At 38.1% G+C, this 13587-nt stretch overlaps 1 protein-coding gene across 1 annotated transcript in view; it reads left to right on the top strand.

Annotated features, from left to right (window-relative positions):
- The window catches only part of pard3ba (par-3 family cell polarity regulator beta a), a 99042-nt gene that overhangs the window by 49888 nt on the left and 35567 nt on the right, over positions 1-13587 (top strand). The window contains 4 exon segments of the mRNA XM_079463406.1: positions 2772-2898; positions 5125-5248; positions 5377-5489; positions 9000-9044. Coding sequence (XP_079319532.1) covers positions 2772-2898; positions 5125-5248; positions 5377-5489; positions 9000-9044 — 409 coding nt within the window.

Genomic DNA, 13587 nt, shown 5'->3' with positions numbered 1-13587 from the left:
ATTTACTTTCCAGTTTCAAGGGTCAAGTGTTGCTGGAGCATTTTATTTTCAGACCAAATTAACTGAAAATGAAAGTCCCACTTCCCCAAAGTAACAAAAGTTTACTTGAGTTTTGCAATGAACACATTGCTTCATAACAAAAACATTTAGTCAACTTCATCTTGATTTCAGCTCGGAATGCTCGGATTCTTGGTATTCAAGGTGAAACCAAGACGGTTCATCAATTCTGACTCGTCTCCTCGTTGCTGTCCAATGAAAATGAAGACGAATAGTTATCGACTCTTTGGTCGGGTGGGGTGTTATTGAAGAGCATTAGACTATCCTCAACCCAATCTAGTCTCAGAAGGATGGAGATTGCGTGGTTGTTAATGGCCGCTCAATGAAAGGTGACGTGTCGCCTCGATGTGTTCTTTATAAATCACATGCAGACAGAATGATCAATACACCATTTATCACACAGACAGAGTTGAATGATAAGGAAATGGATGAAAGGTTAGAATATCAAAACAGAGTTTGGAGACTAAATTTAAGGGAGTGGGTCATGATTTCATGTGAAACCACCATCTTTATTCTTCATACTCGTCTTTCTCCCTTATGTTCCTTCTTTCTTCACCTGCCCCACCCTGTCCGATCTAATCCCGTTACCTCGCTGGATCTCCTCTCGCTCGGCAAGTTAATCAGATTACACCGTGGGCTCCTTGAATGAAAGGCGAATTTTGGGTTTTAATGAAAGGAGGCCTGGGGCTACCCTGAGGGTACCTAACCTCAGCTCACCCTCATCTTAGCCCTGTGTGTGGAGGGGCGGAGAAATCCATAGGTTTTGGGGTGTTTTTTGGTTGTTCCTTTGTTAGGTCTCGGTCCTCGGTGGTAGACTGCCGCTCCCCGGTGATTGTCTGATTAAGACGTGCCGAGCGTGGCCCCTTTTGACAAGGACGTTTGTCTTTGTATGTGTATGTGTTGCACTTTAAAAATGACAGTAATTCATAAGAACAAGTATGTTATGGACAAATTGTGTATAGATTAAACTAGAGTTTTTTCAGGGGTGCTTTTCCAATTTTGTCAAGTTGTTACTGATTTGGTCAGTGATATTTACGTTTGTTGTGTTCATATTCAGAAGGTTAATACATTTTCATTTAATCTTCTGAATCTGCATCGGTAGTAGATATTACTCTAAATAATCGCTAAAAAATTATTTTGATTTCACGGGGACTTTAAAGGACAGTTCTGTTGTGCAAATAAATCAATCAATATTACTGGCTGTTTAAATGGACATTTCATTTTTTGGATTCCCAATAGAGCTGCTCCTCCATCATTCCTTAAGGACCCTTTCATGTTTTCCCAGCGGCTCTGAAATTTCATGATTTAGACGCACAACAACAACATGCCATCCGCTGTCAAAACACAGATCAGAGCAAAACGCGCTGGAAAATGTCCCTCATTCTTACACAATCCCCACATAACCTCTGAGGAGAAAGAGCTCCTGAGAATCTATCTTTTTGTCCATTGAAGATTTCTTCGAGTGAAGAGAGACAGAAAGTGAGGGAATGACATCGGCAGATGACAGAAATGACGTTTCCACGTATAAAGAGCTGTTCCTAATGACCATCCTGTGACTGAAATTTAGCATGTGATCGACAAACAACACTTTCATCTCTCACGCCACGGCACGGAATAGGACGACTATGAATGCGTTTACACCGCTTTCATATGGTGATATCCAAATACCTTTCATCCAGTCAGGCTGCAGTTTTTTCTGTTGTGTGTGTTGCGTGTGGTTTGTCTGACGTTGACAGCCATAGCTCTTTTTCAATAGAGAGGAATCCATCAGGACGTCCAACCCCACGGCCTCACGTCTTCATATTGACGCGTGTTTCAGTAACGTCTCGACTCGTGTTGATGGAGTTTCTTTAGGCCCTTTTATGTTTCCTGGTTGCTTTGTTTCGTTTGCATTAGCATATTTTTTTGCTTAAAAAAACACATTTAGAGATCGGTATAGTTGTCGTTTTTTTGGTCACTCGGCTCACTTATCTCATTTCTGTCCTCCTTTTGTTTCCAAAAACTATTATGTATTCCCTTCTGAAAGAGAAAAAACTATAGAAACCATCACAGAAATTCTAATGGATTTAGTGGTTAAGGTGGGAATTGTATTGATTTGAATGGTTTTGTCGGGATGTAATCTGGTGGATGGTAAAAAACAATAAAAAACAAAGTCTACTGTAATAAACCCCTATAAAACACTACATAATGGGGGGATTTTGTAATGGTTTAAATGGTGAACAGTAATGGAAACCATTAGAATTTCTATTGTCATGTCATTTCAAACCCACATGATTGTTTATCTGTGTACGACAGGAGATGTTTGGCAGACGTTTCTTTTCCATATAATTACATTTACATGCATTTGACAGATCCGCAGTGACTTACATTGCTATGTACTATAATGAAAACATATGGTGACCAGCTACGTTTATATATACAATCATAAAAGTTGAACATATGTGCTCAGCTTTCTGAAGCCATACGGTTGGTTTGTGTGAGGAACATATGGCACAAGAACATGTATCAGATGGCACCAGGCATCTTGGCACATTGTATTGGACTGTATGTAACGTATGGTCCTCATACAGTATAATGCCATCGTATGGTGAAATATAGGACGCATGTGAAGTATATGCAAAATTCTGTTGGATTTTTTTTCTTTGCACCTTTAGATGATTTACTTCAGTAGTGTCATGATAAACAATCGTCACGTCAACTTTCTTCTTTTTTAGGAAAATCATGAAGTTAGTCAAACTCCCACGAGGAACGACTCTCCCGTCCATCAACCTAACGGCAACCAAGCCAACGGTTTCACATCGCCAGCCATGATGAACAACCGCATTTATGAGGCGTCTCCTGGTAAATACAGTTCACTCGTACATGTACTACCATTCAAAGGTTGAATTATTATAGGAATGTTTCCGCATTAAGAATAGTAAACTCTTTGAAACTTTAGAATGAAAGAAATATAACTGGGAAGAAAATAATCAAAAATAAAACAAACCATGTTATATTTCATCATCTAGAATCTCTAGATCTCACACTGAGAGGGGTTAGTTCACATCTATTCTGTACACCTATTGGTGGCTTTTTGTCATTTTTCTGTTCAAGTCATTTATTGCAAACGCATGTTTAGTTTTCCCTGCGTCTGCTAAGAATCTTTGGTTTCAAACATTATGGTTGTGTGTAATGTTAAGACATCTAAAGTCCCTCATCATTCAGAGGCAAATAAAACGGATCGCTGCTCGACAAAAGCAGACATTAATTCATCGCCGTGCTTCTGTACGAGTTCATTTTCCACGCCAGCTTGGCTTTCCCTTCAGTTTTACAAGTTGGATATCTGCCCGTCTCATCAATAGGGATGGAAATGATGATTTTTTTTGACGTTCCCTTTCGCTTTTATGCAATGAGATCTGACCTTGAAATCATTAAGCTGATGAAATGGATTCTAAGTGGGTCTTATTAGCATATCGGCGATTGTGCCGAGCGTTTGGGAACAGATAACAAACTGTTTGAAATTCACGCGATTCTCTCTCCACGCTCTCCAGAGAGTTGCAGTGAAGACACAAAAGGCCCTTTCTGTGTTTCTCGCAAAGCATTGTTTACTGATTAGCGTCTGTTGTCTGTCAAAGTATCCCACTGTACTTCGCCGGAACAAAGTGCATTGTGATATTTACACGCTCATTTTACATTCAGATTACTTGACGTGCCCGCTGCGGTTGGGCACAATCTGAAATAATAATAAAAATGCCGGTGCAAGCGTACGGATGTTTTAACGCGCCGTGATTCCCTGAAATGTTGGTCATAGTCTTTAAACCAGTCTTGTATTGTCGCTGTTGACGAAATGGGGAAAGCAGTGCAGAAAATTGAGCAATAATGGAGATTTCTAACCGGTGGTACTCACATTGATCAAAAGGTTTTGCGGTCCTTGAAGTCGTCACAAGCACCACTGTGTGTGTCATTGTTACACACACACACAATCACAATTGAGTGCACATGGTCAAGTGAGTCTTATTTCTTATAATTGAAAGATTTTCAGTGCTTTATAGAAACAGTTCGCTTTAAATTGTATGTGTATTCATTACGACATCAACTCTCATTTCAAACCTTTAGAAATACATTTATTAAAATAGTGATAATGTAGTATACAGTACCATTCTCAAGGTTACAGCCACTCCAACTTGACTAAGATGTTTTTTTATCTTTACAGATTTGAAGGCACATATCTGAACGGTTAGAGTGAAAATTCACCCAGAAATGAAAGAGTTCTGTCTTTACACATCCTCAAATTGTTGCAAACCTGTGTAAATGTCTTTGTTTTGCTACACACAAAGGAAGATATTTGGAAGACATAGATCTGATCCCCCATCGACTTCCATAGTATTAATTTTCCCTACTACGATAGTAAATGGGGGATGAGATCTGTTTGGTTACTGACATTCTTCCAAATATCTTTCTTTGTGCTCAGCAGATCAAATACATTTATACAGGTTTGGAACAATCTTAGGATGAGTAAATGATGACAGAATTTCTATTTTCAGGTGAACTATTCCTTTAAAATTGGTCGAGTAGGGAAAAGTGCTATAGATTTACACAAAAATGAAAAAATGTTTTTGAAATTGAGCAGGTAATGAAGAAAAAGCAGCTCATATCAGATGTGAACTCCTTCAGTACTCTTGCTTGAAAGAAGTGGCTTGATAAAAGGACAAATTATATATTTTTACAATTCTAGTCAAAGTGTGACTACTCTTTCTCCGTTCTTCTGACACACGCTTGCTTTCAGCGCAGAGAATGGTTTTGGTACCAAACCCCAAAAAAATTCCATTTCTTTACATCATAAATCATATTTTTGGCCCGTCTGCTACGCCTATATCAAATCTATCAAATCTTCGACGATTCGGCGCCACCTCTAAAGCACATATAAATAAATAATGAATAAAAAAGTGTACATGACTCTTGAGCTACATTCCACATTTGTATGATAATACTTTGGTGATGTGTAAATCTTTGCAAGTCCTTTGTTTCATTGTATGTAAAAAGATCTGATTTTTACACACAGCTGTCTAACCTGTTATTCCCAAACAGCTCCCCACAGATCTAAAAGACAGGAGCTGCTGGAAGCGGACTACAGCGAAGACGACTTCCCTCCTCCACCTTCTGAGATGGACCTGCTTGAGGCCAGCTCTCCACGCAAGTACCCGCAAGAACGGTTAGTTCTCTTACCATATAGAAACAACACTATACTGTCATGAACTGTGATCTTAAGCGTTTAAACTGATAATCTGGTGCTTTTTATTAGAATAAATTGAAATATTTGACTGTTATGTTCAATAATAGGGTCAAGAAGGAGCCTGTTGCTTTCATGGGCCACCCTAACAAACAACAATATCCCCAACAACAGAAGCTCTTAGACCACCCCGCCGCCAAGACCTCCAAGAGCATGGATTTAGGTATGAAAACACACAATCACAACACAGATCAAATATATTTTAGCCAGAAATCCAGAGCTTTAGAGTCTGGAAAACAAGTAGTCTACCTTAATCGTAACCCCCTTTCTGATCACATCGTCAACTAAAGCCCCACAGTGTCACATTTCCCGGTATTAGCTACGGATGACCCTGTTAACTCGTCGTCTCCCTCCTCTCAGCACCTTCTGGAGACTTGAGGGATATTTCAGCGCTCCGCAACGGGAAGTTTTCGCCCGTTTCCAATTACATTTCATTAGAGTGAAGTATTGGCTTCTGAGCTGGCCGACTCGGCTAATCTTTTCGCCGCTGAAAGCTGATTGGTTTTCATTACGGACGTCTGGTAGTGTCGCGGTTTGCTGCCATCTTTCATCCAACTCCTAGACCTTTTCCCCTCTATTTATTTCTTTATCTCTTTCTCTCTCTGTTTTCCATTTTTTCGCTGTAGATCTTTGATTGAGTTTGGGTTTGTTGCCCCTTTGTCAATAGTTTTGGGCAAACGTGCATTTGGTTAATGTTACAGTAACTATTTGTTAAATGTTCAGTTTTTTCTCGTTGTTTAAGATGAATAATCCTTTTTGTGTCTATTAGAAAAAGCACAAATCGTTTAGTCAAGCATCACTATATTTAGCAAATTCTTAACCCCGTGTATTAAACTTCATTGTTTAGATTAGCTAAGTTGGTTAGATACTTTTTCTAAAGACAATAAAGTCTTAGATTAACAATACATGTATGCATTTGATAACACTTTTATACCCATTGATGCAATGCTCTACCATTTGAGCTACAGGAACACATTAAAAACCTTGTAGCAATTCTTTGGCAACCGTTCACAGTAGCCTTAGCATGCGGTCGCAACATTGAAATGTTTCTTTCAAAAATGTAATATAGCTACTTAAACACATTCTGATAAAAACCCATTTGGCTCTTTCACGTTAAAAGCAAAGGTAAATGGCCTGAAAGCGTTCGGCAAATGAGAAATGGAGTATTTTTCGCATGAACTCGTTCCCGGAGAAACACACACGGCTGCTAATGATGCGACTGGCAGGAGAAACTCTGTCGAGCCGAGCCAAAACTCTGAACTCCAGAGCCAAACACACGATTTCACACCGGCCACGCTTGACTGAGGAAAACCTTTTGCTTTCGCAATACGGCTGAGATGAAAACATGTTATCCAGACTGGTGTTGATGTTGAGGTTTTTGTAACGTGTCGCTGGATATGTTTCATGGATGTTTGTGAAAGGTGTGCAAATGAACTAAAATACATTTGGCTATTTGTGTTGGTCTTTGTTCCATCTATAAATAACCGGGAGGTGAAATGACCTGTGTATTTCGATAACAGCGATTCAGGCTACAGTGAACAACTCGAATTGAATATCTCGTAGTGTCACTGAACTGTTACTGGAAATGTTGAGGTTGAATCACTTCCACATTTATAGGGGTCATTACTCTTCAATTGTTTAAGACTGCAGGAAATATTCTACTTTCTTCTTTTAAGTTGCACTTTTTTCTTTTGACTACTTTTTTGAGAAATTCTGTATAATTCAAAACAAAATTTATGACCAGATGTTGCAAAAAGTGTGGCTACATTTTTATTTGTTATATTTCTTTGGATATATATTCAAATCTTTTCATATATAAATAAATATATATTATATATATTTATATATTTATATATATATATATAAAGCATTTTTTTCATTGATCTGTACCCCTTTTCCCCATCATCCCTTATACGTGCGTCCCTGCGTGGAGAGACACACATGCAGTTACACTGGCTCACACAATCCTCTCCTCCCGTGTTATTTCTCTGCTGGGGAAATCGAGCTCATAAAAGATGAAAAGGATTATTTAAGAGAAATTGCAGTGTAATGAAACCCTATTATTGTATCCCATGGTGCAATGCCTGTGGCGGCAGCTGCTTTTCGCTGCTCAATCCTGTTTGTGTGGATTAGTGTCTCTCTCTCTCTCCTACACACACACACACACACACACACACACAAACATAATACAAATATCCTGTTTACCTCCACAGGGTGCTACTGTAAATGCTATAATACTGTAAATATATTGCTGTGGCGTTCATATCTCTCTCTCTCTCTCTCTCTCTCTCTCTCTCTCTCTCTATATATATATATAAATATATATATATATATATATATGTGCATTTACAAACACTGCTCACGTTATCTTCAGGAAATATATATAAATCATTCTTTAACAATTATTTTGCATATTTTATTGTAAGATTAAAGCCTTAATCTCTGTGTAGTTATTTGCATTTTTTTAATAGGGTTGAGATTTATTTGTTTATTGTATAAATATTGTTTGTATATGAATTTTTGATTTTGTGTGTGCAAGATGCAGGCCGAGCTGTTTATGTGTATGTTTAGAGAAAATGCAGATTTTCTCAGCTGTACAGGAGTCGAGAGAGAGAGAGAGAGAGAGAGAACAAGAGGGAGGGAGCAAGAGAGAGAGAGTGAGAGAGAGAGACTCATGCATATTATATATCAAAATAGTTAGTTATAGGGTTATAAAGACTTCTTGACCTTGTTTAAAATAGTTAAAAGGATCCTTGGGTATAGAGTGATGTATGGCTTAATATATGAACAATGGGATTTACTTCATAATTGTGAAATAAAAGAAACTGTGTAACTGTCACAGTATTCATAAAGTTTGACAAAAGATTTTTACTTAGAGGCGGCCATTTCTTTTTTTTGTGAAATCTGTGATGTCAAATGATTGCAACCCAAACCTGATCTCTTTCACACTGTTTCCATATACAACAGTAAAATATGAGAAGTAAAACGGACAGTAGGTGGCAGTATGTCCTCTTGACTCAAGCCAGCCTGCCTGCCATAAAAGAAGAACCCGTTCAGTATCAGTAAGCGTATGTTCAAGATAACCGTTCATTAAATCATCGCTTTAAACTTCCGCCTTTAAGACACCAGCATCCACCATTATCATATACTTTATACATTATGTGAATATACTGATTAACACAATAATAAGATGCTTGCGGTTTGGTTATTTATTCTGTATTAGAGCACAAGTGAATATTAACTCTGTGTTTAGTTTGGCTGCCTAGCTATGCGTGCAACAAGTTTACATCATTGAAATAGAAAATGGCGGCCTCCTTAGGCTAAAATGAGTATTACATTTAGGTTTTTTTAAGAATTGAACATATTTGATGCGTTTCTAACGACAAATGCTAGTAGTGTAAGGCTATTACAACGCATTAAGCCATAGATATCTATACACCGGGTTCCCTTTAAAGGAAATATTCACCTTAAAATGAAAAGGTTGTCATCATGTATTCACCCTTGTTTTTTTAACGCTTTATCAAATGCATGTCTGGCATGCTGTAAGACACAGTTATAACTAATCGAATATATTTTAAGGGTAATGGACAGTATATATGCGATATGTTCTGGAGTGTCTGTTGACTGAAACTGTGTATTTGAGTGGCTGATGTTTAATGTTTGTGTGTTTCAGTGGCAGATGAGAGCAACATGACCTCCATTCAAGGACGGAGACCTGGTAAGAATTCACACGCTCACAAACCACCACAACACACACACACACACATTCAACCAATAACCCATTCAATGGACCGGCTGTGATTTCACCACGCTTAATCAGCGCTCCCGTGGTAAATACAGAGTAATGTCAGACACCAATAGTCACAGGTGTGGATATTTCAGCTGTGTTTCATTCAGTTGGATTTTACATCTGGAACTTTCTATTTAATCATTAATTTAAGTGTTTAATCTGTTTTTATAACAATTCAGTCAATGTACGGTTGGGTTTTCCAGAACGTCTCATTTATAGGCCAGATTCACAGCTGGTCCAGGATCAAACACGCAAGCTGTGAGTTGACCCAGAGGCCTGTAATCGGACTCCAGATCAGTGGCTCTGTGTTTAGACAAGTCCAATGAAGATAAACGCGAGGGCGACTGCTGCCCATTTGTAGTCTGTCAGTGGAGGTGGGAGATTGATTGAGATAGAAGAGGAAACACACACACACACACAGAGAGAGATATACAGTATATACAGTATTTAAAGTGTAGTGAGTGATTCCACAGATACATGTCGAGTCAGCTATAAACCTTTATGAAACTTCTTCCTTACGACTGTCTTAAGATACGACTATATTCTCTGGCTCGAGCTGCCAGTGCTGTTTATAAAAACATGATTATTTTCTGAACATTGTTTTCTGAAAGATAATATCAAAGTGAGATGAGAAAGTCAACTTTAAGTGCTTAAAGCCACAATATGGATTACTGTTTTTATGTAATATCCAAAAATCACTAGCACAGTGTGATACGTTTCATGCAGTTGTGCCCAAAATGTTCCCAAGAATGTGCAAATCCAGAGAAATTCCTATTTAAAATAATGTCCCGTCCATCGTCTCCCTTGTATTTGTCGCATATCAGTGACTTAATATCCGCTGCTCCGCACGACCCTCAGTTTCCGGTTGAAGAAACTACGGCAACGCTCAAATGCAGAAGTGCTTATTCAGCATCTGGGATGCAGCATCTATGTGCTGTTATTATGATTACAAAGGAAACACAAACAAACGTAAACGTAGTTTCCTTTTTAAACGAAGACTGTATGACGTAAAACTGTGTAGCATTACGCTAGCAAAGTCCAAAATCCTTCACTGACTAACTTAGCTTTACATGCCACGGTTCTTGCAAGCATGTTTCTTCCAGGTGTGTATACATTTCTTTGTTCTGATAAACATTTGAAAGAATGCTTGTAACCAAACAGAGCCTTGCCATCGTTGACTACCATAGTAGGAAAAATGTCTTTATAAATGTCTTTGTTCTGTTGAATCCTAAGAAGATAATTTGAAGAATGTAGGAAAGCAAACAGTTCTGGGACACGTTTGACTACCGTTGTCGACTCTAGGATGAATAATTGATGACAGCATTTTTATTTTTGTGTGAACTGTCCCTTTAATAAAAACTTCATTCAAGTTTATTTTTCTTAGACAATACTAAACAATACAAACATCTTTTTTTTTATAAATGTCCTTGTCCAGTAAATGTGTGTGATTTAATAATTATATATATTTACATTACATTTAGGCATTTGGCAGAAGCTGTTTAATGTTAAACTGGTTTAAACCATGTTCAATGACATGATTTGATGTCTTGTACTAGCTGGTTTTAAACTTTGACAAAAGTTCAAATAAGTGAACAAGTAAAGTGAACACATCCGTTCGGTGCATCTCTCATGTATTTTTAACAACACTGCTCTGTTTTCTGATCAAAATGCTCGGGCTGAACTTCTGTTAGCCATCTAGTTCGGATTTAGACCAGATCATGTTTATATGCTGTACACACGGTCACAAACACATGGCAACCATTCACATAAAACACCAGAACCACACTCATGCAGTCACGGCTGAAATGAAAGGGTCGCTCCCAGCGTATACATGTTTAACTAATGTACACGCAGTCTGTATATGATGGCTTTGTTTACTTCACAGAGGTCAGGGACAATGGTAAATACACGAGGGGCTGATTGGAGTGTAGTTTTACAGATGTGAACTGCGATATATATTGACAGGCTTTAGGCCGTTCTGCTGATGCAGTCATTTTTCTCGGCGGCGTCTCTACCTACGCCAGACTCCTTTATAAGCTCTGACATATTTCATTATTGGGATGGTCTCAAAGACGTGGGCAGTGCGAGTTTAATCTGACTAAAAACCCCCAGCTAGCGTCAGCCAAACGGCGGCTTTGGTGGTGTATCGTATATCTCTGCATCTGCTTTGATGTAAAGTCGTGCTTTCTTTTTCCTGTAAATTCACCAGCTAGTCCGCTATTGTTTTTATGTCTTTTAAAAATGAGAATTGTACACACGCCTATTTACATCATACTAAGTGTATTGATAACAATATTAGCATCCACACTTACAGACGATGTTATGTTTATTCTTGTGTGGGCCCTTTAAAATGAAATGGATTTCAATTGGATCAACTAAGAAGGAAATTGATCTGACGTTATTGTATCTTTATTATTACGGTTCGATATTCACGTAAATCTAGAACTGTGTTTACGCTAAATCTACATTTTTGTATTTCTACAGTTTTACTTAACTTATTGAATGTTCTATAAAGATGAGAAGAGATTTGTTTATATTTTTTAATTTAAAGGAATCGTTCACTTTCAGTATAGATTTTCATTATAATTTACTCACCCCTGTTGTCATCCAAGATGTTTATGTATTTAGTTTTTTTAGTCGAAAAGAAATGAAGGTTATGGATGAAAACATTCCAGGATTATTCTCCATATAGTGGACTTCAATGGACTCCAAACGGTTGAAGGTCAAAATGACAGTTTCAGTGCAGCTTTAAAGGGCTTCAGACGATGAATAAGGCTCTTATCTAGCGAAACGATCGGTTTTATTTTCTTTCTAAAAACAATTTAAATGTATATGCTTTATAAACACTAATGCTCGCCTTGCTCTGTTCTGCGAAGCGCGATCACGACTTAACGTATTACGTAATTACATTGACGCTTCATTTCTTTTCGACTAAAGAAACAAATACATAAACATCATTGATGACAACAGGGGTGAGTAAATTATCATGAAAATGTTTGTTGAATGTGAACAATTCCTTAATATTTTTATTCGCCGGTATTGTGGATATTTACAGTATAAATCAATGGTTTGTAAAGCATAGTGTTGCAAATAGGGCTTTACCAGTATAGAAAGTATTGTACCGTGTATCACAATACAAAAACATTAAGATATGTATCGTAGAGCTATATGGCAGTATATTTTTATATTTTTATGTTAAAATTGAGTTTGATTTTTCAACCACAGAGTTACATAAGTGTTTGAATTAAATCTTGAATGTTGTCAATTCTTTAAAATGTTTTTGGTTAAATTTGTTATTTTGTTTATGCTTTAGGGGAAAATCTTCAGTTTCATATATATATATATATTTGTTTACAAATATTGTGATGCGATAGTAATGGTAAACCCAGCATCGTGTTGAATGGTGAGCTGAGCGTATCTTTACACTCCTGTTTGAAAGATACAGTTGATGATGATGTTACATTAATAGTTTATGTGTGAAGACATTTAATGTCGAGTAAAGCAAAGCCGGATGCGTATGTAACTGCAACAAAGCACAGTGTGTGTGTGTCTGTGTGCGTTTTGTGCGGTTGCTGTGATGAAGAGCCAAGTCCCGTTCCACAGGAGAAGAGAACATGTCCATTAAGAGAATGGATGAGAGCCGCTGGAGGCATCTCTCTCTCTCTCTCTCTCTCTCTGGCTTCCCTCCAACATATCTACATTTCCTCCAGCACCTCTCACCCCTTCACCTCTCTCTCTCTCTCTCTCTCTCTCTCTCCATCTCATCGCTCTTTCCAAATGAAGAGCACTCACAGAGTCCGTCCCGCTCACGGGCTTCTCCGCGGTTCTCTGTGCTTTTTGCACTCCTCTTGTTCTCTGTTTCTCCTCGCCTCTGTCGCCCAGCTTTGGCCCTGCGGTTCTGGTGATTTGTTTGTTTGTTTGTGGACCCGTTCGCTTGTTTCGTCTCATTATTTTCCTCTTTTGCGATAATGACGGTATACAGTTTCCCAATTGAAGCTTCCTAGTTTTGCTGTCGGTTTCTCTTCATCTGGCTGCTCTAGTTTGTTGTGGATTCAAGTAAAAAAAGCAGCCATATTGTGCTGGTTAAGACTGACTCCCAGTGAGGGCCATGTGTTTAGATTACAGTTTTGTTTTCTCTGAACCTCAGGCAATGGAAGTTTGCGTTTTTAAACATTGCATATCACTGCTTGGATCGTAAGATCCGGTTAAAGATGGAATGAGAAGATGTAAAACAGAACAAAATCACTTTTAACCCAATCATTCTGATGAGCCGTAAGATTACACATTACACAAAGCACACATGTGATTCGCATGTGATTTCTTGTTTTTCTCAGTATGAGGCTTTTATGTACCAGATCGCAGCTGGACGGACTTGAAAACATTTGAAGACTCTGTTTTGTCCGTAAAACACAACGAGTTGTGTAATGTCACTGATGTCTGTGATTCAATCAACACAAAACCTGATATTAAA

The sequence above is a fragment of the Barbatula barbatula genome (assembly GCF_947034865.1).
Source record: "Barbatula barbatula genome assembly, chromosome: 8".
Classification (NCBI taxonomy): Eukaryota; Metazoa; Chordata; class Actinopteri; order Cypriniformes; family Nemacheilidae; genus Barbatula; species Barbatula barbatula.
The sequence above is the reverse complement of the archived record's forward strand: the minus strand, read 5'-3'. Positions and strand labels throughout refer to the sequence as shown.